This window comes from Notechis scutatus, chromosome Z, assembly GCF_049901735.1.
Source record: "Notechis scutatus isolate UNSWTSFEM ecotype Mainland chromosome Z, rNotScu1.2, whole genome shotgun sequence".
Lineage (NCBI taxonomy): Eukaryota > Metazoa > Chordata > Lepidosauria > Squamata > Elapidae > Notechis > Notechis scutatus.
The window spans coordinates 45,690,878-45,717,911 of NC_142025.1; the positions used below are offsets into that span (position 1 = coordinate 45,690,878).

At 38.3% G+C, this 27,034-nt stretch overlaps 1 protein-coding gene across 1 annotated transcript in view; it reads left to right on the top strand.

Annotated features, from left to right (window-relative positions):
* The window catches only part of PIP4K2A (phosphatidylinositol-5-phosphate 4-kinase type 2 alpha), a 77,874-nt gene extending 52,020 nt beyond the window's left edge, over positions 1–25,854 (top strand). Inside the window, exons 5-10 of the mRNA XM_087947064.1 lie at positions 5,623–5,769; positions 8,605–8,643; positions 10,900–11,013; positions 13,924–14,164; positions 18,043–18,146; positions 19,355–25,854. Of these exons, the coding sequence (XP_087803190.1) occupies positions 5,623–5,769; positions 8,605–8,643; positions 10,900–11,013; positions 13,924–14,164; positions 18,043–18,146; positions 19,355–19,435 (726 nt within the window). The 3' untranslated portion in view covers positions 19,436–25,854. The remainder of the gene's footprint in view (positions 1–5,622; positions 5,770–8,604; positions 8,644–10,899; positions 11,014–13,923; positions 14,165–18,042; positions 18,147–19,354) is intronic.
* Positions 25,855–27,034: the final 1,180 nt, after the last annotated feature.

Below are 27,034 nucleotides of genomic sequence, written 5' to 3' on the forward strand. Positions count from 1 at the left end.
AAACGGCATCAGCCAATGGGAGCGATCGGCGCTCCCGCGCTCAGGCGGCGGACCAGAGAGAGGACTTGTCAGTCAGCGGACACAGCACTCCTTCCCCCTGGCCAGGCGCATGCGTAGTCCTGCAGCCTGGCAGGCCGCCTTCGCTCGCGGAGACATCGCTGAAGGTCTAGAGGCCTGCTTGCAGGTAAAGTGTCCCTTGCTTGCTGGGAGTCACCCGGAGATCCTTGCTGGCCTTCAGGAGACCTTGTCCGACCAGGTAGGTCCTTCTGACTGGTTCGCCGCGGGGACGGTTCGAGAGTCGGCCGGTAGACCGGGTCGTCAGGTGGGAAGCGGTTCGCGGCTGCTGGGTAGACCGGGTCACTCGGCTGGTCGGCTTCAGCGGGCGGTTGGAAAATCGGGGTGTCAGGCGAGTAGGCTTCAGGCGGCTGGTAGACTGGCACGTCTGGTGGTCCCTGGGAGTCGGCTGCAGCTCTTGCCCAACGCCTCCTTAGCTGGTCTATGTGCCGGCGCCACACTCGGCCATCTTCCAACAGGATCCTGTAGGACTTGGGTCCTGTAACAGAAACTATCTGCCCTGGCATCCATAGAGGGTGCCCTGCATAGTTCCTGGCATAAACCAGGTCCTGCAGGGCAAATTCCCTGGCAAGGCTGTCAGAGCCTAAAGGTGTGCCAGGGGTATGGGGGTGTAACCTGTCCAAGGTAGTCCTGAGACGCCTGCCCATTAATAGTTCTGCAGGTGACTTGTTGGTGGTGGTGCATGGAGTAGAATGCTGGCTGAGTAAGTAAGCAGACAGCTTGAAGTGCCAGTCTGCCTGGCCAAACCTTGCTAAGGCTTCTTTTACAGATCTAACGGCCCTCTCAGCCATCCCATTGCTTGCAGGGTGAAAAGGGGCTGTGAGGGCATGCCTGATGCCCAGGTTGGCTGCAAAGACCCCAAACTCACAATAGGTGAACTGGGGGCCATTATCTGACACCAAGGTGTCAGGGAGGCCATGCGTGACAAACAGTCTGGTCAGGGCTCGCGTGACAGCCAGCGTAGTTGTGGAGGGAAAACGAGTCTACTCGTTAGAAAACGAGTCTACTATGACCAGGAAGGTCCGCCCATGCACAAAGCCAGCCAGGTCAATATGCAGTCGGGACCAAGGGGCCCCAGCATCCTCCCATCGAGTTGGCACAGCTGTTGGAGGTGCTTATCTAGTTGCCTGGCAGGGCTGGCACGTGCTTACCCAACTGGAGATCCGGGCATCCAGGCCTGGCCACCATACGTAGCTGCGGGCCAGAGCCTTCATCCTCACGATGCCTGGGTGGCCTTCGTGAAGGGCTTTTAAAATGGGCTCTCTTAGTGAGGTGGGTATGACCACCCTTATCCCCCATAGTAAGCAACCCTGTAGTGAGGATAACTCATGCCTGCGGGTCTTAAATGGGATGAATTCAGAGGTGTACTGAATTTCAGGCCACCCCCTCCCCACCCAGTCCAGGACTTGGGAGATTACCTTGTCCCTTCTGGTGTGGGCAGCAATGTGCTCGGCTGAGATTGGTAGGTTGAGTTCGTTGCAATCAAAAATGGCGTGGATTGGAGCGGGGTCTTCTACTGGTGTTGGCAGGAAGCACCTGCTGAGGGCATCTGCATGGCACAGGTTCTTCCCCGGGCGATGTACCAGCTTATATGAGTAGGCGGCTAGGAACAGCGTCCATCTGGTCATCCGCGGGGACAGTACCTGTGGGGTTTGCTTGTCTCCTGCTAAAAGGCCTAAGAGTGGCTTGTGGTCTGTTATGAGTTCAAAGTAATGACCATAAAGGAATTCATGGAAAATTTTTTTACAGCAGCCACTGCTGCTAAGGCTTCCTTGTCAATTTGACTATAATTCCTTTCTGCTGTAGAGAATGTTCTTGAGAAGAAGGCAATTGGGGCCTCGGAGCCATTGGGTAGCCTGTGGCTGAGTACTGCCCCTATGCCAAAAGGTGAAGCGTCTGCAGCTAGAACTAGGGGAAGTTCCTGGTTAAATTGGACTAAAACTGCATTTGAGTTTAGCAGGGATTTGACTGCTTGGAAAGCATTGGCTTCTTTTTGCCCCCAGTGCCAGTGGGTTTTTTTATCTAGAAGTCTATGTAAAGGTTCAGCTATAGAAGCCTTGTGTGGGAGGAAAACTGCATAGAAATTCAGTAGTCCTAAAAAGGCTTGTAGTTCTGTTTTGTTAGAGGGAGTAGGTGCCTCATGGATGGCCCTAACTTTTGTTTCTATGGGATGGATTCCAGAGGCGTCAATTCGATAACCAAGGAAGTCCACTTGCTTAGTGGCAATGGTGCACTTGTCCCTTTTTAGTTTCAACCCATGCTGCCTAAAACAGTCAAGAACTGACCTAACCCTAAGTAATAATTGTGTTTTATTAGTGGCAGAGACTAAAATGTCATCAAAGTATGGGACTACCCCTGGGAGTCCCTGGAGGATCCTTTCCATCAGGGACTGAAAGATACCTGGGGCCACACTAACTCCAAATTGTAAACGTTTACATCTGAAAGCGCCCCTGTGGGTAACTATTGTTTGCAAGTCAGCAGTGTGGTTGTCGACTGGGAACTGCTGATATGCTTGGGACATATCAAGTTTTGCGAAAATTGTGCCTGGCTCAAAAGAGTGCAGCAGGTGTTGAATTACAGGGACTGGGTATGCACTAATTTGGAGAAAACGATTGAGGGACGTTTTATAGTCTGCGCAGATTCGCACGCTGCCATCTTTTTTGAGGGGGGTGACTATGGGGGTCTCCCATTTTGCGAAATCTACTTGTTCTAGTACCCCTTGTTTAATTAGCTTATCTAGTTCCAGATCCAATTTAGGGCGAATGGCAAATGGAACTCTACGAGGTTTTAAACGAATGGGGGTGGCTTGTCGGCTCACATCAAATGAGATAGGAGTACCAGAATAACATCCCAGCTCATTACTAAAAACATCAGCGTAGTCCCTGAAAAGGGTGTCTACCTCAGTATTCACCACAGAGTGAATACCAGTTACACTAAGGCCCAGGGCAGGGAACCAATCTAGCCCCAGCAAGCTGGGAAGGGCACCATCTACAACCACCAGAGGCAAGTGGCCTCTAAAGTTCTGGAATTGAATAAGGAACTTGCCTTTCCCCAGGACTGGAATGGTCTTCCCCTGATAGTCTCGAAGAGTCAGGTGGCAGTTGAGCAGCTTCTTCTTGGAGAGTGTAGGGAGCAGCTTCTTCAGGGTGGCCCACGAGATGATTGAGAGGGCAGACCCGGTGTCCACCTCCATCCGACAGGGTTTACCTTCTAGGAAGACAAAAATGCTTATTTTGTTAGACCCAGGGGTGGTATTGTCTGAGTGGTAACAGGTGTAGCAATCTTCAACTTGCCTTTGGAAGGAGGCAGCAGCTTGAGGTCTTTGTGAGAAGGTTTTTTCAGCCTGGCAAACCCTAGCTATGTGGCCTTTTTTCTGGCAGTTTAGGCAGATGGCGTTTCTGAATCTGCAGTTTGACCTGGGATGTGCCCCCCCACAGCTCAGACAATTAGGTTGCTGTCTGGCTGTTGGGTTGGCATTTCTTCTAGGCACCTCTGGGGGGGGGGGCCTTGGCAGTCTGAGGTGGTTTACCTCAAGTGGTTCCTCTTCTAGGGATACCTCATCAAAGTGAATGGCAGAGTTCCCTTGCTTAATGGGGTTTCCCTGAATCTCAGCTGCTGGCAGCTCTGATAGCTCAGCAGCCTGAGCTTCTTCAATTGCCAGACTTAGGGTTAAATCCTTTTTTGCTAGTAAACGCCTCTGTAATTTAAGGTCTCTAACTCCTCCTACAATTTGGTCCAGCAACATGTCTTCTAAGTAATCCCTAAATCCACAGTGTATGGCAGCTGATCTTAAAGCTGCCATATACTGGCTAACTGTCTCTCCTTCAGCCTGAACTCTCCTTCTAAAAGCTAGTCTCCTAGCTATTTGAGAGGGTTTGGGGGAGTAGTGGTTAGATAGAATTCCCTGCAACTCCTCCCAGGGAGTAGCCTTCACAGAGCGTGGGGACACTAATGCTGAGGCTGTATCAAAGACTGCAGCCCCACAGAAGCTTAGAAAATAAGATCTTTTCCTCAGGTCAGTGGCTTCTGTCAGGTCGATAGCATTCAGGAAACAGTCAAACCGGTTCATATACGATTCCCACGTCTCGCCCGTTGGTTGGTTGGAAGGGAGGGAATGCCGGGTTTGTGCCCATCTTGGAAACGGTGGTGCTGATTTCCTCAGCTGTGGAGGATTTAAATTCGCGCCTTTAAAAAGGCGCTCGTGTCTGTGCCTGTCAGGCAGCGTCAGACTCCCAGCTGGGAGTTTGAACTTCGCGCTCGTGGAGAGCGTCAGCGGCAGTGACGTATTCAGCTCTTGCGGCTTCGGCTCTTTTTGACAGTGACTGTGCTCAGCTGTCTTTGCCTGGTTGTCTCTTATCGCATCCCACCTTCGTCGCCAGTGTTGTAGAGCAGCGGCAATGACTGAGACAGACGCAGGCTCAAAGTTAACAGGCTTTATTCTTATTGAATAAAGGGTCGCCGCGGCTGCCGAGGCTAACTGGCAGTCAGCTGGCGTCGACAGCTGATACCGTTTGACAGCCCCTTTTATAGCCGGCTGTCAAACGGCATCAGCCAATGGGAGCGATCGGCGCTCCCGCGCTCAGGCGGCGGATCAGAGGGAGGACTTGTCAGTCAGCGGACACAGCACTTTGCAGCTAGTATCTTGTCGGTTTTGATACTCTTTCCTTCCATTATATGAAACAGAAGAAGTCTTAAACATAGTTAGATTAAATCTTTAGGATATCACACATCTTTTATTAAGGTGAAAACACAACCAAAAAGTTTTTACTCATTGTGTATATTGAGAGCCAATGTTATAAGTAGTTAAGGTGTTGGACTAGAGCCTGAGGAGATTTGGGTCAAGGATGTGATTGTGTGAAAAATTGGAGAAGGAAGTATAGCCTGTCTTGAGCTTTTGGAAGAGGAGAGGAGGGGAAGGAATACACACATACATACGTATAATATAATAAATGCTGTCTTTCCTAGTTGAACAGGGAATTATATCTATTTTGAGAGCTCCCATATCATCTGCAGGTAGCAGGTTTTAAGGCAGCACTGTAAAACTCCCAGCCCACTCCCAGTTTAGCGAAGGGGGAAAAAGTCCCAATACGTCACATGATGCAGCCATTATGACATGAGTTTGACACCCCTGCTTTGAGGAGTAACTCTTTTTTGGGAGGGAATGCTGAAATCTTAGAAATGAAAGTACATAGTTTCTACCTGCTTCCAGTGCACTTTTTTAACCATGAGGTGCGAACTAGTAGAGAACGGAATTGATAGGTTATGTGGTTTCCAAATGTTTATGGAAATCAAACACATTCAAATAAATGTGAATATTTTGCATATTCACCTGTCACAGCCTTATTGAATGTTTAATTCTGTGCAATCTTCATCATGCAAATGCCATCAGTAATTAAAGGATGTAGATACTTCAAAAACGTCTATTTCTTGATGATGCATTTTTTCATAGTGATTTACTTGTCTGATTTGATATCATTTAAGTAAGAAAAATTATAAAATATGTAATAATATCTAAAATTCCTTTTTTTAAAAAAAATGTCATTGTAGTATATAGTGGAATGTCATGGAAACACACTACTTCCACAGTTTTTGGGCATGTACCGGCTTACTGTTGATGGAATTGAAGTGTACATGATTGTTACAAGAAATGTATTCAGCCACCGTTTATCTGTTTATAGAAAATACGATTTAAAGGTAAGCACTTTTTTTCCTATAGGCATTATAGTAATTCTGTTAGTAGTTCTGCTGATAAAGGAGGAGGGAGGGAGGGAGGGAGGGAGGGAGGGAGGGAGGGAGGGAAGGAAGGAAGGAAGGAAGGAAGGAAGGAAGGAAGGAAGGAAGGAAGGAAGGAAGGAAGGAAGGAAGGAAGGTTCTATTAGATACTTTAAAGCTAGTAATTACAGTGCATTAAAACATTTCAACAAATAATCTTTCTGAGATGTGTTTATTAAAATAATATTTGCAGTTTATCCAGCAAAACCTTTTATGAAAATAACATAATGTGTGTTGTAAAGAGAAATACTAGCTGAAGTGGATAAAGAGGTGATTATGCAGTTGTTGTTTGAAGTCTGATTGTTCAAATTAGTTTATCATATCCTGCTTCATTTCCTTAGGCTTAGGCTTAGGAAGTGAGGTGGCTAGGGGCGAAAAAACCTTACACATGAGATTAATTGACTTCTGTCAACTAGCCTTCACAGTACTTTACTTTAAGCAGTTGATGCATGCTGTATTAGCAGAAGAAAATATTGTTTTACCATAAAACATTTTAAAAGATTTTCAGATTTGCTAAGAGAGACTGATATAACTGCAGATTACAGAATTCAGTTTATAGAATGTAAATTATCAATGTTTTATTGATCTACATTCTTTAAAAAAATATAATAATTAACCCTTTGCCTGGTTGTTCAAAAGTCAATATCAAGTTTATTTCACACCCTTGGATGTGAAAATGTGCCATTTTCTCACTTCAGTAGAATTTCTATCTCCCCGTCAACTATCAATGGGTAACAGTCTTAAGAATCATAAATATTTTAGCTTCTGGACCTATAAATATTATCCAAGTGGAAATCAAGGCCATTTCATTAGGTGTGGCCTAGAATTTACTAGTGAAAGTTTGCTATAAAGTTCCCAGAGGAAAACTAGGATATACAGGTAGTCCTTATCCTGCAACAATTTATTCAGCGACCATTCAAAGTTACAATGGCACTGAACAAATATTGATTATGATCAGCCCTCAAGAGTTCCAGATGTCCCAGCACCCCATGGTCATGATTGCTACCTGGGTGCTTGGCAACTGGTTTGCCCTCACATTTACAGCCAATTGTAGTGCCTGAGATCATATAGTCACCATTTGTAATTCTCCCTATTACTTACCTAGAATGTCAGTGGGGAAGCCAGCAGGGAAAGGGGTAAGTGTCCCCCATCCACACACCCTTCTCCAGCCCTTTTGCACTTGTGCCACGCCAGCCACTTTCACACCATTGCTCACTTTCCCCAACCACTTCCACACCATTGCTCATCAACCTAACTGCCGACACACTCTTCCTCCCTTACCTGCATCTTTTCTGCATACTGTCATGCTCTTGATTATTTGACCACAGTTGTTCCTTGATTAATGATCGTTCATTCAGAAACTTTTTGAAGTTGCTTGATAGTCAGTCTGCACTTATGACTAGTGGAACACTTCAGTTCATCCCACCTGCCAATCTCCCTCCCATCTCTGCCCTTTTGGCATTTCTGGCAGTAGTGGGACTGAAGGAGAGGCCCGGGCCATTAGTGATATGAACTGAAAGCCTGGGCTTCCACTTCAACCCTGGCACTGCTGGCACTGCCACCATCACTGAGGAGTGTTTTCTCTCGATCGCCATGAGATTAAGCCATGGCCAGCCATAGTACAAAGCTCCTGTCGCACCCAATGCCTCCATCATCTTCCTCCCGCTGCTGACAAGGCACAACCAGCCTGTCCCAAGGCAAGACAATAACTGGGTGCAGTAGGCCCTCTTCCCAAGGCAGCGTATGCCTTCTCCAAATCACATGGGCCTTGAGGTGCTTTGGAAAGGCGTGACATCATGCTCTATAACTGCATCGGTTAGCAGCGGAGGTTCTCGTCCCAGTTGCTATCGTTAACTAAGGACTACCTGTAGGAAAATGACAGTTTACCTTTTGAACTTTATTATGATGCTACTTGTGACAATATTAAATGAGAGCTAGGTGCTTCCCCCTTACTCTACATCTGATTTTGGTAACTGGTATAAGAGTAAAATATAATAGTATAACTTTTGGTAAATGTGTTACCATTTTAATTTTCACAGCTATAATTCTTTATTTTGAATTAGCATAAAACATTAAATTTCACTATCCTCTAATTGTGTCAATATTTTAAAATATTTGACACATATTTGGTTAATTGGTCGGTAACATTTTAGAATCATTTTTAAAAAAAATTAATACACACTATATATCACTTTGAAAGTAAGTTACAAGTGAATTATCCAGGGAGTGGGATAGTTGGGGGGTAGATACATGCTTACATAATGGATACATCTGTGCACATTATAAAACAAGGTGACAACTGTTTTATTAAAACCAATACTTTAAATTCCTTCCAGAGCTATAAGGAAAACCATGAAAACTCTCATATTTGAACAGGCTGAAATTTAAGAGATATCTATAGAAACAGGTTAATTAATGCATGTAATAGTTTATAAGAATTGTGTGTGACTTTTACCACAGCATTGCTAACCAGGGGACACTTCCTCTGTTGAAGAATGCTGACATGCTAGTAGCTGATGGACTTAGAATTAGTAAAAGAAAATAGTAATAGGACCAAGAAAATCCAAATCTCCATGAAGAGAATTTTCTTTTGTTATAATATTTTAATGTATGTTTGAATTTTATATTTGTTTATAATGCAATACCGTAAGTTTGAGGGACTGGAATGAGTCCTAGTAGGCTGATGGTGAAAACATTTCTATAAGTGTGTTATTCAGTGTTGTTCTAGTAACAAAATGTGCTATGTTTTTCTTCCAGGGCTCAACAGTAGCAAGAGAAGCTAGTGACAAAGAAAAGGTGGGGCAAAGTTATATTTATATACTTAGTCATCTGCCTTCAACTTGTAAGAAAGGGCAAATGTATGTTAATTGTGGATTATTCTTGGCAACCTTCTTAGGTGCAATTCTACAACTGCTTAACCAGCATGACACACTGATCTCAAATTAAAACCAAAACCATGTAAGGCTTCACTTATTGGTGGCAGAGAGCATCCAGTATGATTTTATTTTAATCAAATCTTATGTAATTTCATTAGACTATAACTTCAATTTTTTTCTAAGCTGCCTTAGAAACCTGCTGAAGAATGGAATATAAATAAATTATGCCAACTATTGTCAATGAAAGCATCATGATAATGTTGAGAATGGGAAAAATTTATTTAAAACTATATAGATCTGAAACGCCTCAGTTGTTTTGACAAAAGTATTAGAATTCGGAAGCTGTAAATTTAAAAAACACATGGAAATTTAATATGGAGAGGTCCCATTTTTACAGCAATGCTTGTCAATATTCTAAAGTTGACGTCTGAATTCTTCATTTAGAATAGTCTTCTTCAATCTCATTGCCTCCAGATGTTTGGATCACAAATTTTTGAATTCTTATCGAATATAACCTGAATTGTAATTCCAACACTACATGTTGGACAAGGCTGAGCTGACTATTGTTGAAGAACCAGTTAAATTAAATCCAAAAGTGATCACTTGTTTGTTAAAATAGAAACCCAAAATCAATTTCCTGTCGTGAGGCTGTCCAAGCTATCATGCGAATGGTTGTGGGAAATCATTACCAACTGAGTTACTTCTAGGAGTTTTCTTTATCTTGTGACACTTTGACAGTGATAATATTGACTTTATCAAAACATATATTTGAACATACTCACTTCTTGGCTTAGAGAAAAGTGATACGTTTCCACAATCATCAGATTCTGACAGCCAATGGTTTGATTTTTGCTTAATTTCTACAGCAACGTATACAGATTAAGCAAGAGTAATCTGGAGCATTTTGTGGTTGTCTGTCTCCTAGGAGTTCCAAAGTGTGAAGCAGATGGCTATAGTTATAGTGTACAGTTATTTATGGTTGATTATTGAATGTCTTGCTAGTGAGGGACTTGTGCTCTAACATATACCGCTATATCTTGGGTCCTTTACCTTTTCTGTTGTACCAAATATTAAACTCTTACTTAGATAGTATATTTTCATAGTTTCTTCCCCTACACTTTGCTTCTTTTATTGTACGAAATGTACACTAGTGTATATTAAAATATTTGTAATGCAATCATAGAATTAGAACAAGGAGTTAGGCCATCAAGTGCAAATCTTTTCTGAGAGTAAAAATTCAGATGAAAGTTTTGATAACAATAGCTTTTTACTAGTCACAGATTCTTCATAATCATTGCTTTGTTTTGATTGGATTTAGCATTTTAGCCATCTTATGATAAGTTGTTATAAGAATTACTTAAAAAACAAATATTTTTATGGTCACTTATCAAAAGATATTCACAATATTCCCTTAATGTTTTGATTCATAATTACATCACTCTTATTTTTTTATCTTCTTTGCCTACAGTGCAGCTTTTTTCCACAAAACTGTGTACTAGAAAATAATGCAATTATGTTATGAATAATTATAAAATAAATAATATTGTCCTGCTTAGGAGTCATAATATTTATTATCCCTAAGCAAGACATAAAAGCAGTTTAACAACTCCTGACTTTGAATCTTTCATTAACCTTTGTTGCATCTTCTTATCATAATAAATTGGGGAGAACTTAAGCCTCAGATCTTCTTCTAAGCTTCTGATAGCACACATTTTAGCAGCACATCTGAACAGGATTGCCTGGTTTGTTACTTGTAGGATATTTTATCAGTGATGTATTTGGAACCTTTTTTTGCTTGTTCCTGCCATGCAAAACAGGTTTTAATGTTTACACTATCAGCTATCAACTATTATTTAATTAATAAATAGATAAGTGTATAAAACATTGACTTTATAGATCCAAATGTTTTGTAGCTTAATAATGTAAGTAAATGAAAACACACATGGGCTGTGTTAATGAAAGAAGAAAATAAGATGCTAATGTATTTGTTTTTACTTTATGTTAGAAAATGTACCCTATATTCTGGTGCTGTAGCTCTGTAATGCCCCCTGGTGGCTGTTATTTCGCATTTTGATGTCTGTGCATGATTAGTTATGCTCTGCTCGGACCATTGACATTTCATTATTTTGTTGCCTTTATTGTTTTGAAATGACTTTTGTTTATTTGTCTGTCTTAGGCCAAAGAACTGCCAACATTTAAAGACAATGACTTCATTAATGATGGTCAAAAAATTTACATTAATGAAGCCAACAAAAAGATGTTCCTTGAAAAGCTGAAAAAAGATGTTGAGGTAAGAATTCTAGACAAAGGCACTATCCTTGCCAGACACACTTACTTATACGGTTGTACCACCTAACTGATATGGCTGTTAACTAAAATATTTCAATATGTTCCTGTAAAGATACATTCAATATATGTGTATTCCCGGAAAAATGGCTTTGGACCGCATCTCTCTCTGGTTGTTCATTAAAAGCAGCCACAATATTGTGGCTCAATGAAAACTAGAAAAAGGCAGCCTGCTTTCATGAATATTAAAACTATGTAATGAATCAGGCAAGACAGAATTGATACCAAAAAGTAGGCACATCTCTCATATCCATGAGTGACAGAAATGAAGCCGAAGGACCTTTGCTGTCTGCACTGTCTAGGATTTACCACGTTGGTTTAAAACAAGCTAGTAATAAACAATAAAGCCCTGCCTTTGGTCAAAAGCTTCACATCTCAAGATGAGATTGATAATTTTGATTTAAATGCTGCTTTGTTCCCTGAAATATAAAATGATTACTCCCTTATGAAAAGGTGTAACATTCTAAGATGTTATCACTATGAAATAGTAATTCTGCCTCTTCTGTTCTTAAATAACTGAATATTCCTGGTATTTTACTTTGAATTGTTAATTTGCACTATGAATATTTGGTGATGTGACTGTGAAACATGGATCAAATTGTTTTTCCACTGTTCAAATCTAGTGGGTTCTTAAATGATCAGCTTTTGGTGATTAGTGCAGCATTCAAGCATATAAGAGCCATGGTGACACAGTGGTTAGAATGCAGTACTGCAGACTAACTCATATCCCCTTCAGGAGTTTGATTCTGAGCAGCTTAAGGTTGACTCAATCTTCCATCCTTCCAAGATTGGTAAAATGTGGACCCAAATTGTTGGAGGCAATGTGCTAACTCTGTAAACCACTTAGGGTTGTAAAGGGCTGTAAAGCACTTATGTCTTAAGTGCTGTTGCTATACCTTAAAATCCCTATAGAAATATTATATTTGTATGTAAGCAATTACTGTAAGATAGTTTAGATTCTCAAGTTGATAAAGAAAGATTAGAAATGCATCATAATTTATTTTATATTCATAATATTTTTAAAAAAATGTTTTGCTAAGAATTAGATCAGTAACTTTGCTCCTGCAAAAGATTGTGCTTTCCCATCAATTACATTTCAGTTTTAATGCATTTTATATTTCACACTGACTATATATTTTATTTTTTAGTGATTTTCCTCAGTCTGGTATGGTCCTGATATGTTAAGACTTCAGTTCCTATAATGCCTTGCCAATTTGTGATGAAAGCTGGGGATGATGAGAAGTCTGAGTTGAGCAATAAATCTCAAAAATCATAGTGTTGTTTCTTTTTATGGGAAGAGATGCATTTTCTGGAGCTGTCTGATTATTCACTTAGTTTTCTGTTTTCCTTCTGCTGTGCTCTAACTAATCAATATGCTTTCATTTTTTTAATGTATAGATAGGTTGTATATCAACATTCCTCTTAGAAAGCTGGGGAGGAAGTAAATATGATACTGTTCCAGTCTTTCTTTCAGGATTGACTTTCAGGGCCCAAGTAAGCCTGATATTTTTCATGTGACTTTCTGTGGCTGGTACTTTTAACAGATAGCTGATATGGAAGGGAAGGAATCAAAATTGGATCAGGGCTATAGCAAAGAATTGTGTCCATCACATATACAATTTATTTCATTTGTATCTGCTACCAAAATGAATTGAAACATGGGGCCTTAGTATACCGGCAGTTCTTGAGATATGACTGGTCACTTAATGAATGTTCAGTTACAACAGACACTCCAAAATTACATAATCTCTATTTCAAAGTTACAAAGGTTGCAGTGGTCCTGTGGTCATTGACCATTAAAACTGACCACAGCAATGCTACAGTACCCTCTACCTCTGTCCCCATCCCACCCTGCCATCACAGTGCTTGGGCCTGTTCCTCACACGTCCATCACCCATCGCACTTACCATTTGGAGCTCTCTGAACCTCATTTTGGGGATAGACAACTGGCCACATGTCCTACTCTCCTCCCTTGTAGCAGGCTCCATTGGTCTTGCCTTCTCTCTTCTCTCCATTTTCTGGGATTAGGAGGGGGGGTGCTCCTTGCTCTTCGCCTGAGCTCTGTCTCTCCTGCTCCTGTCTGTCTGCAAGCCTTTCTAATTCAGAAAAGCCTTGCCCGGATTGACTCTGCCCTTTCCCAGTTCCTCCAAGGCCAATGGAGCTACCCTCTCGATCTCTGTCAGCTCTTGTTCCAGCTCATCTTCCCCCACAGATTCAGACTCCAACAAGGGCATGACGATAAGTGAGGAGGGTGCTTATTCTGGTCAGGTGGGAGTCAGGCCTGAGGCCCACCTGACCTGGTGGGAGTGGGAAAAGGCCTGTGGAGATCCAAGGGTTGGGTAGTAGAGCACAGGGCATCTCAGGGAGTGAAGGAGGCTTTGAGAGGGCCATGGCATGTGGGCCTAGGTCTCTACTAGACTTCCAAGGGCCTCTTATACCCCTGAGGCACCCAATTCTTCACTTAATGGCCCAGGCATTCATTTAATGATTCATTGGGGAAAGCAGAGATGAGGGGGTCATTAGATGAAATATTTCATCTAACAATTATTGTGACATGCAACCATAATGGGCAGATCCATTATGGACATATCTTGAGGACTACTTGTGATGGAGACTTCAACATTGGCAAATATGGATTGTGGAAACAGAAATCCTGCAGGTTTGGGCATACATCAGATTCAGCTGCTTTAACTTTATTGTTATATCTTGAAATACTTTTTGCATTTTTCATTAAACCCCATTTTTTTATTTTCACTTGAACAAATCTATGCTAGTAGAAACTAGCATTTGATGCAGTAAAGATATCACTTTCTGATAGATAATAGATTCCTTTTTTCTTGTTATTGCTGTGTAGTTCCTTGCTCAATTAAAACTCATGGATTACAGCTTGCTGGTTGGAATTCATGATGTTGAACGAGCCGAGCAAGAGGAAGTAGAATGTGAAGAGAATGAGGAAGAGGAAGGAGAAAGTGATGGGACTCACCCAGTTGGAACACCTCCAGATAGCCCAGGAAATACACTGAACAGTTTGCAGCCTTTAGCCCCAGGAGAATTTGATCCAACCATTGATGTTTATGGTATAAAATGCCATGAAAGTAAGTGGCTTTGCTATAAATTCTTAGACGTGAAGGGCATTAGGGTTTCTGTGCAATCTCTAAGTTTTAAAAAAAATGGATCAAAAATATGCTTTATGGAGTTTCTTATTCACCCTAGTAGTTAACACTAGGTTAACTAAACTGAAACTAACAGTATACAAAATTATGGGTAGTCTGTGGCACAGTGTACAGCAATTTAACTTTGTATTTATATATTTCTACATATGCTTATCACACAGTGCATCTCAAAGCGAGTACAGAATTAATAACACATTAGAGTACAATAAAATGTATAGTAAATAATAGTAATAAATTTATAGACAGTAAATACAGCAGCTAAAGTGCTCTGGAACTTTAGAATTCAAACAGGCACCTGTCACATAATATCCCAGACTTAACTGGGATATTATGTGACAGTCAATGAGAAAGACAAGGTCTGGATGGGACAGTACCTGGATGAAGCAGGAGAGAAAAAAACTGAAGGAAATCAGAAAATGCAAAGATCTGCAAATAGAGTAGAATCACTGGAGCAAAAGAAAGCAAAAATAGCATCAATAGTAATTGGAACCTTAAGTGCAATTTCAAAAGATCTAGAGCACAGGTCCCCACTCCCAGACCTACAAACCGGTCCCGGTCTGTGGTCTGTTAGGAACTGGATCATACAGGTAGAGGTGAGCAGAGGGCAAGTGAGCAAAATCAAAACCATCCGTGAAAAAATTGTCTTCTACGAAACCTGTCCCTGATGCCAAAAAAGTTGAGGATGAGTGATCTAGAGCAGGGATCCCCAACCTTTTCGACGCCGCGGCCCGGTTCCGGCATCAGCTGGGCGCCGCGGCCCAGTACCAGCGCCAACTGGGCGCCGCCATCTTTTATGACGAAAAGGCGCTTCCAGTGACGTCACCGAAGCGCTGTTTCATCAAAAAGATGGCGGCGCCAGCGCTCGTGAGCTTTTCGGGTAGAAATGGCTTTCTACCGGAAAAGCTCCGAGCGCTGGCGCCGCCATCTTTATGATGAGCGCTTCCGGTGAGCTTTCTACCCGGAAAAGCTCACCGGGCGCTTTTAAAAAGATGGCGGCGCCCAGCAACCAGCGGCCCGGTAAGGCTTGTTCCGCGGCCCGGTACCGGTCCGCGGACCGGCGGTGGGGACCCCTGATCTAGAGCACCACTTGTATACCATCAGCACTGACAAATTCATCATCAGTCAATTACAAAAGGCAGCTTTATACAGAATAGTTTACATTCCACAGCAATATCTCTAATACCATCAAATATCTACATCTCTCTATCTAAGGGCAGGACTCAATAGAGGGATAAAAATGCCAAATCCAATTTGAACATCTGGCTGACTGTGGACAGTAAAACAATAAATATTATAAAACACAATAAAATAAAATACAAGCGCATAAAATCTACAGTTCATAATAATGTTATTTAGTTATTCCATCATAAACATCCATATTTGAAGGTAAATAGAATATTTTCTGCAGCTGAGGGATATGAAAAAGTTGAAAAATGCCTAATTAGTACTTTTATATTACTTAGAAAATTTATTTACTAAACAATACTGTTTTCAATATTGTCAAATAAACCACAGCTATTGATGTGGGTGGATAGTAACAAAAAGTAAGACTGTTTTGGCATATTTCCCAAAAATTTCAGTCTTTTCAGCAGAAAAGAAGCTCAATTCTATATTCCAGAGCAGCACAAACCTATTTCTATTATCATTGTTTAGAATTGTTTCTATTTTTCTAAAGAGCCGCAGTGGCTCAGGGGTTAAAATGCAATACTGCAGGATAGTTCTGCTGACTGCCAGCTGACTGCAATTTGGCAGTTCAAATCTCACCAGGCTCAACATTGATTGAGCTTTCCATTCTTCTGAGTGGGTAAAATAAGGAACCAGATTGTGGGGGCAATATGCTGACTCTATAAACCGCTTAGAGAGGGCTGTAAAGCGATATATAATTCTAAGTGCTATTGCTATTTTCTTTTCTTTAGAAAATAAAAATAGAAAAAATTGTTCTAAACAATGATAATAGAAATGGGTTTGTGTTGATCACCTGATCTATGTTCATATAGCATTTCAAAATTGGCAGTAGATTTAACCCAAGTGCTGAAAGTACTTAAAAATAGATGCAGACATTATCATTTGGAGTTGTATATTAAAGCAACATAAATAGCCTCTTTCTGTTTTTCATTAAATCTTTGCTCCATAGTCAATATATTTGTGATAGTCATACTCAGAAGCAATCTATTTAACTTTGTTGAAACTTTCTTCCAATTATGATTGCAGATTAATTGTAAAATTCAAAAGAGTTCTGCAAATTGAGACAAGTATGGTACATCATATATACATCCAATCTTCACATTCTTAATCTCTGACACTGCTTAAACATGTAGTTGTGTGCTCCCACTTCTTTCAGTCCCATGCTCCAACAGTCTCATTTTCTTTAACAGATGGGTCAGAACTGAACCCTCATAAATGTGATAATTTTTAACAAAATAAAGGATTTCTAACCATATTTTAAAGGAAGCTGACTTAACAAAAAAAAACCTGTCTTTGGAAAAGAATGGGCAACTTTTTAAAATTTTGGCTCCATAGTGCTTAGCATTTAAAATATTGAAACATTATATATGCATTAACTTATTACTCTTTAGGAGCCAGTATGGAGTAGTAGATAAGGCATCAGATTAAAAATCAGGAGATTTGAGTTTTAGTCCCACTTTAGGCACATAACCAGGATAACGTGGTGCCAACCACTCTTTCTCAGTCCTAGAAAGCAAGCAAGGGCAAATCACTTCCAAAATCTTTCCAAGAAAACACCAGGGGATTGTTTCTTGGAGAAGAACACTGGCTCAAATCCACACATAAGTATATACTTCTCTTTATGTCAGGTCTGTAAGACACAATATATATGTGAAACTGGTAATTCATTCAGGTACGTTATTCAAAATGCATGCTAGATCTACAAAATTGGAGGCAGGGAGGATTATTGAAATCATCTAGAATAACGTTCACCCAGTGTATGAATTCACTATTGCAGCATTTGTAAAGTTGGCCATCCAGCTTCTGTTTAAACATCTCCAGCCAAAGGAAGTTACCTACATCCTGAATAGCCTTCTCCATATTGGACATATTGTCGCATTAGGAAATTTCTCCAGATGTCCAGCTAACATTAAAATCCACTGTTTCTTTTCCTGTCTTCTGGAACAGCTCTGAACAATTCTTCCATCTTGTACATGAGAGAGCCCTTCAGATATATGAAGACAGCTGTCCTATATCCCTACAGTCTTTTCTTCAGACTAAACATACCTAACTTCTCCAAATGTTTCTCAGGTTTTTCCTTCTGGTACCTTATCATCTTAGTATACTTTGCAGTCAGGAGTGTGTTATCTGATTTTAAACTTTTAGGAACTCGTATCTTAGTTGTCTTCTATCGCACCTGTGCAATATAAACATTTATTGATGGAATGTGCACAGATTTTCTTGCAGTTTAAGGTTAAGTTTTAATCTTATAAGCCACCTAGAGTCACATGTGTGAGATGTGTGGCTATATAAATCAAACAAATAAAGTAGAATAAAAACAGCCGGATTCTACCTGCCTTTTATAGCCAATTTTAAATGGCTAAAACACAGCTGATTTTAAGAGGTTTAATAAAATGTATCATATTTGAACTCATCCCCCAACCCAGTAACATATCATCACAATACTCTCTATTGTCAGAATTGAAGTACTTTTGTCCAGACTGATTATGTGGGTTCAAATTCAAAGTGTGAATTTGTTGAAGCGATTATCTCAATTTATAATTATTTATTTAACAATCTCCTGTGGTACGGTTTAATTTTATTTCCCCATCTCTTCCCCACTCCCTTCCCCTCAGATGCAGCTAGAAAAGAGGTATACTTCATGGCTATTATTGACATTCTTACTCATTACGATGCCAAAAAGAAAGCTGCCCATGCTGCAAAAACTGTGAAACATGGGGTGAGTAGGCCTCCGTTGCACTGTCCTGTCAAGGAGTTTCAGGGGTTGGGCTGTTAAAGGGTTTTCAGATTAAGATGATTATATTCCCCTGGCTCTCTTTATTTGAGGGCCTGTCTACAATGAGGAGTGATCAGATGTGAGAAATGTTACTACTTTGTCTCACAAAGCAGTCATAAAAGTGTGGCTCAGTTAACTTTAGAAATTGGTTGTTGAGTGAGATTGAACCATTTTCAAATTACATGGCCTTCTGAAGGGATTTTCTCTTTTACTTATGAGACTCCTAAGGTGATTATAAACCCTAAATAAATTCTAGAAATAGTCTGAAGATCTGTAAAGTAGAATCTTCCTTGCAGAACAGAGAAGGCAGTTTTCATTGGTTCAAGAATCACCCCAACTTTTGAAAAACACATTGAAGACTACTTTCAAACTTTTCTCAAAGGGTGGGCTAGGATCTATGTGGGGAGTCTGGAGGTCTGGGTTTTATTAAAAGGTTAAAAAAAAGTAATTTAAATCCCCACATAGTTTATGATACTATTTTCATCCTGCCCTCTTCAGGGCACCATATACTTTTTATATCCCAGTACCAAATCATACTTTTAAAATTCTGTGTACTCTAAATGGGTATGCTTTATTATATGACAGCACTTTATTCACATAAAAGTGCAATTACATTAGAATAAGATAAAAGATTGGAATAAATAGATCTTGAATGAATGTTTGCTTCCTTCAATTTCTCTGGTATTTTACCTAATAAAAGTATCTGAGAAGATTCTAGCTCAGCCTCCTCCTTTCATTTCCTTTCTTCTCCCCTTCCTTCCCTCCCCTCCTTCCTTTCCTCTCCCCTAGATAAACACCCTTCCTAACAAATCTGCTATTTGCTATTCCTTATTATCTTTATTTTCAATGAATGTCTTAAGGTTAATAGCATTAAAAACGTTCTTTGAAATAAAGAGTATATTTGAGATACATGCTAGTTTTTCAATTTTTTTTAAAAAAATAGACTGAAATAGACTGAAAAATAAAATTGGACAGATCATGGAGCCTCCGGGCATAAAGGAATGTATATTTAGACAATCTTCTCCTATCCTAATTTGGGAATTGGAATAGCTGAGCATAAATGAACAACACCAGATTGGGAAATACAGATGTAAGATGCCCTAAACTTTTAAATTTAATTTGTGTCTCATCATCATCTTCTGGTTTTACAGGCTGGTGCAGAGATTTCAACAGTTAATCCTGAACAGTATTCAAAACGATTCTTGGACTTTATTGCCAACATCTTAACGTAACCTAAATGCTCTTTTGGACAGTATAAAGTCTGGAAGAAGCAGCAAATTGCTACAAGTGTGTAAGGGGTCTTTAAGAAAGCTTCTTTTAAAAGGAACTCGTTCTCTCTTGCAAAAGGCAGCCCGTACCCCGCCCTACCCATTTACATCTGCTGGCAAAGATGACTTATTGGGGTGAAATATTTGCTTTTACAGCTGCCTGATTATGCCCAGCATAGTTTTAGCTATTTCTGACGTGTGTGTGTGTGTGTGTGTGTGTGTGAGATTGTATGTGTGTGTGAGTGTGCAAAAATGGATATAAATTAACTAATAATAACTAAAATAGATAGCTCCTACTCAATGTGCATTGCAACATCTCTCTTTGGATATTAGCTGAAATGGGATGAATGGGGAAAAAGGATATTGTGGAAAGGGAAGGAAAATCTATGTGCATGTTGGGACCTACAATATTGGAATCAGAACTGTAAACTGTGGATCAGTTTAAAATTTGAACTGAAAGATGCAAGATAATATTGGTGGTAATTATGACTCTTATTGTGAATGTTACACTTAACAAACCTGCATGTTTGCACTCCTTAAGAATAACCCCCATTTGCTGGAAGCTTTTCCTCTTGGCAGTTTTTTTTAACCTATATTACTAAGTAAGCCCATTGAGACAGGAAAGAGTCTTCCAGCAACACAGAAGTTTGGCTCTTGTTTTATTAAATTCTGATGCCATAATAATTCTGTGTACTTGCCAAGGGAAGACTCATTTTGAGGATCAGGGTAGGCGAAATATAGACTGTTTAATTGTCTTGTAACATGGAGATTTTGCATTGTATGTTTATCATATAGAAACTGAGTATAGTATAAAGAAAATCAAATAGCTTTTTAGAAAAAATGTTAGGGATAATAATGGCATTTTTCCCACATGAACAAAGGTGTAGAAAGGTTTGCTCATCTGTAAGAGATCAAAAGAAGACATCAAATGCTTACATGTGCTGTTTTTAAAATATTTTATTAAAATATTCTTTTCTAAGCCCTATATTTTATTGTTTACATTGAAAGGAAAACAGGGATGCTCTTGAGTTGGTTAGAGAATCTGAAGTTTACATGTAAAGTTACTTTGCAGTACAGATAAAGTAATTTCTTGAACTGTAACATGCAGTAATGTATCAGAGCAGATATTTTATTCACCCTTGTGATAGAATCTTTTTTTTAAGTGCTATTTTAATTATATTAATTTAGCTTTCTCTCTCTCTCTCTCTCTCTCTCTCTATCTATCTATCTATCTAAATTATATTGTTTAAATGATTGCCTAAAACTCTGCTATTCCCTACAATCTGCTTGTTTTATTTTTGGAGGTTTTGAAAAGGACAGAATTAGAGAAGTTCAAATTATATTCTGTATGTATGCAATGTGCAAAAACAATGTGCCTTTTAAAATTCTTTGTTTAAGTAGACATTCATAGGCAATTTTTAAGAAGAAATCACACCCTGCAATTTATAATTTTATTCCTGGAGTGCCGGATTGCCTTCTCTATTAATATAATGACAGTACAGCTACAAATTCAAGACATATTATGTTAACTAGAAAAATTCTGATAAAATAATAACTGGTCTTGCAAGTCTTATGTGGTCAAGAGCAATATCATCTCTATTAAAAGCTGTGGGTTATTTTTTAGAAAGGTTTTATTACCTTTTTAAAATATCTCTCAATAGGTTTTCTTTTTTTTCCATAATAATGCTTAAAAATTAATAAAATAACTTTTAAAATAACTAATCCTATTCTTCCTCCTGATGCCTCATATTTAGTCCAGAAAAGAGTTGAGGACATTTCAAAGCTAGATATGTGTTTGTGTGTTCATGCAAAAGCAAATTACGCAGGCTTTTAAGACCAATTCCAATGGGAATTTTATTAATTGAGCTAATTAGAACTGAGGGGAACCTAGTATTAATATACATAATATATATATGCTAAAGGCATTGAATTATCTTGTTAGAATCTGTAAAGACACTGGAAGAGATCCCTGGCTGATCCTGTGGAGATCACTGGGACCGGCCAGTGTAGATAACATTCAACTACTCTAGGATACATGGTATATTTAGGCAAAAAAGAATTTTTTTCCTTTAAAATACCAACAAAAATGCTGCTGTCTCATTTCACTGCTCGGGTACTTCGCAACAAGCCATATAAACTATCAGTTACTGCATGAGAAAAGAGGCATTGTTTATATTTGCTCCACACAGCCTGTGTTGTTCTTTTCCTTTTATATAGTTATAAATGTCTACAATTGGTTGGTTTTTGTTGCCTAACGCTGTTGCTAATTTCATATTTTAATATATGTCAGCTGTGGCACATCTGAATAGTATATGCCTTTCCTTAACAATTTTAATTTTATTTGGTGTTTCAGAATATAAGTGCTGTTTTAGGTTTTAATAATCTATTCATGAACATGATACTCAAAATCGTGTCCTTTGGTTTTAGATAACATGGCAAAAGTTTTGAGTTAGGGTAAAATGAATAGTGGTTAATAATTGATTTGAAGGGATAGAGGACGCATATATATTATTCCTAAATATCACACCTATTTTAGAAACTCCTTTGAACATATTGCTTGGGCTCCAGTTTGTTTTTATAACATTCATGCCTTTAAACTTTTTATTCTTTATAAATGAACTCCAAATTTCCACAGGGAAGATATTGTTTAGTGTTTTATAGACCAACTATGTCCCAGTTGATACATGGCCACTAAATGAAGTGGTACCTCTATTCTTATATGAAGTTCTACTGGTTCAATTGGATATGTAATGTAATTGGATGGACAGTCACCATAAATGCTACTACCATGGGTGACTTTTCAGGATTATTAATAAATGTAACTAATTTTATTGCATTACAGATTGTATTTTCTCACTTATGTTATTCTATGTCAGAGGTCTCCAAACTTGGTGACTTAAAGACTTGTGGACTTGAATTCCACAAGTCTTTAAGGTTGCCAAGTTTGGGGATCCCTGTTCTATACAATCCTAGGCTCTTCAAATAAGGCTCCCTGACATTATGGGCATATATGCTGCTTTGAGCTTCAGTACAGATTAAAGTGATAGATGTAGTTCTCTAAATGACAAATGCTCCCAGTACTAGTTCCTTTTTGCATTTCCTCTTAAATTAATATACGAAAATAAGATCTGCACATTTCCTTAAGGCCAATATGCAAAAAGTGGAGCCAAAGGTATTGGATCTTTTTATTTTATTGCATTTTTTGTCTAATTTTGCAATTTCAAGGGTAATCTGCAGGGTTTAAGATATCCATTTCATCCTTTAAAAATTCTGAATGCCCATCTGGATTTCAACTCCACACACATTACTAGTCTATCTCCTAACATGGCACATAAAGTGTGATGCAGTTCTTGGGGAACATGCATGTTCATATTTCCAAATGTTACCTTCATTTTGTTTCTTTTCTGTATGACAAACACGGTATGTCTTTCAGTTTTCATCCCCACCCCCACCTTGATTATTTTTCTGCTATATTTTTTTAAAGGCAGGATAGGTTTTGTGAGAGCATCATTCCCCTAAAAGAAGAGTGTTCATTCTGCTTCATTTGTAATAGTCATCATTTCTCCAGGCTATTTCTACCTGACTGGTTAATTATTATACTTATCCCCAGTTCTGTAGTTGGATGTCTCCTTTTATCAATAAGATAAAACAATGTTCTTCATAAGTAGCAAAACTTTTTAAAAAGGTTTAAATATGTAAATAATCTACAAATATGGATATTGCTCCTCTTTGAATGCATGGCATTCTCAATAGTTCCTATTGTTTCTTGGGAGCTTATATTTTAACTTTGCCACAACCTCTCTCTCTTTTAAACATTTGGGTATATTGATGTATTATATTGCTTTGTCATTTTATAACCAGGGCACTTAACCCTAATTTCTAATTTCTTCCAAGTTTCAGTTGTTTTTCACTCTGACTGCCATCTGTAATGGAATTCTTATCTTCTGTCCTATTGTTATCACAAAGAAAGGTAGCCTTTTTTTCCTTTTGCACTGCTCAGTTTGGTTAACCTATTCCAGGAATTCTATTGTCCTTGATTGAGCTCCATTTTCCTAATAATTTATTGCAGATGTCCAGGTGTGATTGAACCAATTAATGGTTTAATACTATGGATCATCCATCAGGTAAATTCCAAAATGGTTAAACCATTGCTTTGCTAATTGAATACTGTTTCATTTAATTTTCAACCCAGTTTCTTGTTTAATGAAGTCTCCATCCTCAGAATATCATATGGAATGTCAGAAGACTTAGTCTGAAAATGTCATGGTTGCAAATTGCAATAGCACTGCTTTGGCGATACTATTAACTAGACACTCCCAAAATAACTCAGTGTGCAAAGTGCCTATTACTATTGATAGTTTTTCTATTCTCACCTTTATTCTCCTGTCCCAGTTTCTTCATCAAACTTCATCATTCATGACTGCAGATTCCCATTTAATATTTCAATTTTTTCCTAAAATTCCCAGTGTTTATTTAGTTTTGAATAAGTTCAAGTTCAAATAAGTTCAATAAGTTTTGATGTTCTTTAAACAATAATTACCTGTAAATAGAATGGACAATATGTCCTCCATAATTTAGAAATCATTAGCAAAAGTACTTTGGAGAATGAAAGTAGCATCATTTTGTATCTACCATTGGATCCCAGGAAAATGCATGGCTGTTTTAAAGAGCTGCTCACAGGGAGTATGTTTGTGCAACAGCATGGTTAGAATAATTTCTTTGGATCTAAGCAGACTCCAGATAAATAGCTTTAATATTCCCTTTGTTTGATTGCAAAAACTTGGTTTATGTGTTATACCAAACAAAATGTGATTGTTTGACTTTATGAACCCACTTGATGTTTGTAAAGCATATTTTATGACTTAATATTTGGGTGGATTCAACCAATAAATTACCCCATCCAATAGTGGCCACTGTAGTTCTAATCTTGGAACTGACACTGGCAATATCCATCCAAATTTAAGTGCAACCTTCAATTATGTTAGAGATGTATAATGAGTCAATAAATTGCAAGCTTTCCTATTCTGAATACAATATGGAAAAATATGAGTGTGTTTAATTCAAGCTTCTGCATTCTGATTTATTGAGAGCCGTGTCTATCCATGATAGAGCAACCAATTCCATTTGTAATGGTGTCTGCTATTTATTTCTCTTTGTCTTATGGGCCCATTTATTGTGAATTATGTTGGTTTCACATGTTAGTATTTACAAATTGTCACATGTTGATTTTATACAAAAATGAGCTTTTAGTTTGTTCAATTAAAGAGAATAATTTTTGCTGTTGTAACATACCTTATATAGAAACTTAAGCTAGCATATTTTAATATATCATTACTATCAAACAGCTCATTGCAAATCACACTACCCTTTTAATAGTTAGATTCAAGTTACAAAGGTTACTGGATTTGAAGTTCATAATTTCTTGGGACTCTTAACACAGTTCTTTTAAAACATTTTGTTGATTAATACTCAACCATGTTGGGAATCCATATGTTGATACATTTATTATAAATTACATAATTGATAGAAAATTTTATTTTACCAGATAGGTTATTGATAGAACATTTTATTTCACCAGATAGGTTATTTATAAGTGAATATATCACTCTGATTCGATTCTGTGTATTTTTAAGTTTAATAAACAATTCTGAAAAGGAATCTGAAATTTAAAACTTGAGTAATATGCTCTACAGTAGATCTAATGAATGGTAGACCCTAGCATAGTTTCTTTTAGCAACAGTGAAAATATATGAGCCAGGCTTCCTATTACTTTTAACATTTATTCAATGTAGCACAATTATTAGAAGACAGGAGTGAGATATATTTGGATAACAGAATATGCTAGGAATGCTACTCTGTACATTAGGCATACCTAGGTTTTTCTTATGATCCCAGTATACCTGTTTCAAGATGTCTCCTTCTAGAATCGGATTGGTTCTAAATTGTACCATTATGTTATCCTCCTGGTGATGTTAATAGTACTGTAATGTATGTGTAGAACTCTGTATTTTTCTGTATTAAGTTGATAACTGGCTTCAGTTTTTTATTCCTTCTCTCATCCATGGAAAACTCCTGATCAATTTTGTATGAATGTTATATTTCTTACAATATACAGTGGCTTCTAAGTTTAATGAGACTACAAGAATATTTCTGGGAGAACATGTTACATTAAAGAATTACAATTCCATTATGGCCAATTACCATATGTGTTTAATCAAATAAGTTCAGCACCCTTTTCTGTCTGTAATTGTCTTTGCCATTCATTATCTGTTAAACTGTTTGGAGAGGTGAGGAAGTTTTACATTGTATCACCTATCTCTAAAAATACACTCTAGATATGAATAAAGCTTTATAAAATAAAGCACTTTTGATTTGCTAGGAAACTCTGTCTCTCCTTGTGTTTGTATCCTTCGGACATTTATGTAGCAAATCCACAATAGCCAAATTCTCATTGATTTACAGTTGATGGAACATCTTCCCTAAACTTTGATCTTAAATGTATTTTATAATACACCATAATACTTATGTCAACTTGAAAGTGGGGACTATTCAAAGTTCATGATGGCAAATTGAGAGAAGATTGTTTATGGCCTTCCACTTTGTTGGAGAATGGAACTTGAAGGTAACTTACTAAGAAGAAGGGATACCTTTCTATGGAAATGGAATTATGTGTCATTATGAAAATGTGCATATAAAGGTTTAGTTGCACAATGCAATTCTGTTAAAATGGTCTTAATGATCTTATAATGGTTGGTCCTAATGATCTTATAAACATGTACAGCTAGATTGAAAAAGTTTGTTTAAAAAGTTTGTTTAAAAAAATACTAGGAAAGTATTCCTAGGAAAATATTAAAATCCCCCAAGTTGAAAGATACACATCAGAGAGGGTTAGTGATAAGATGTTTAAAGCCATCTCCATTCTAAATACATGACATGAAAACAAAATCTGCCCCAAAGCAAAGGATGGAATTCTGATCAAGGCTATAACAGTAAGTCTATATAAAACTCACCTGTATCTCATTCCATTTTTCCTTTGGAGAACAGTTATTTATGAAATGCCATATATTTGCATAAAATGTTAGTCCCACTTGGATGCTTGGTTTAGTCTTATTTTTATCCATTTTTACTTGTCTCTCACATTTCCTCCTTCATTTAAATCTTATTTCACAGACCAAGAACAACAGATAAAGATGGGAATGGAACAATAATTCCAGTAGTATTTTTTTTCTACAATGACTAATGAATATATTACCCCCATATTTGTAGTCTTTGCATTTTCCTAATAGAGAAAAAAGTTGCTACCGACTCCATAGGAGGAACTGTTGTGCTTTTCTTATATTCCCCATGGATATCATCAGAATCAAAAATGATAGAAGTTAATATGTTCTTAATCAGCAGCCAGGTGCCATGGGTAACTCCAGGAACCAGTTGCCAATAATTCTGCTATCCAGTCATCTATAAAAAAAAATACTGGTGTATTATATTCCAAATATTATCCCTTCATGTGAATGTGGTTCTCTAGTAGCTAAAGACCTACAGCTCAGAGCACTGAAACTGTCAGGA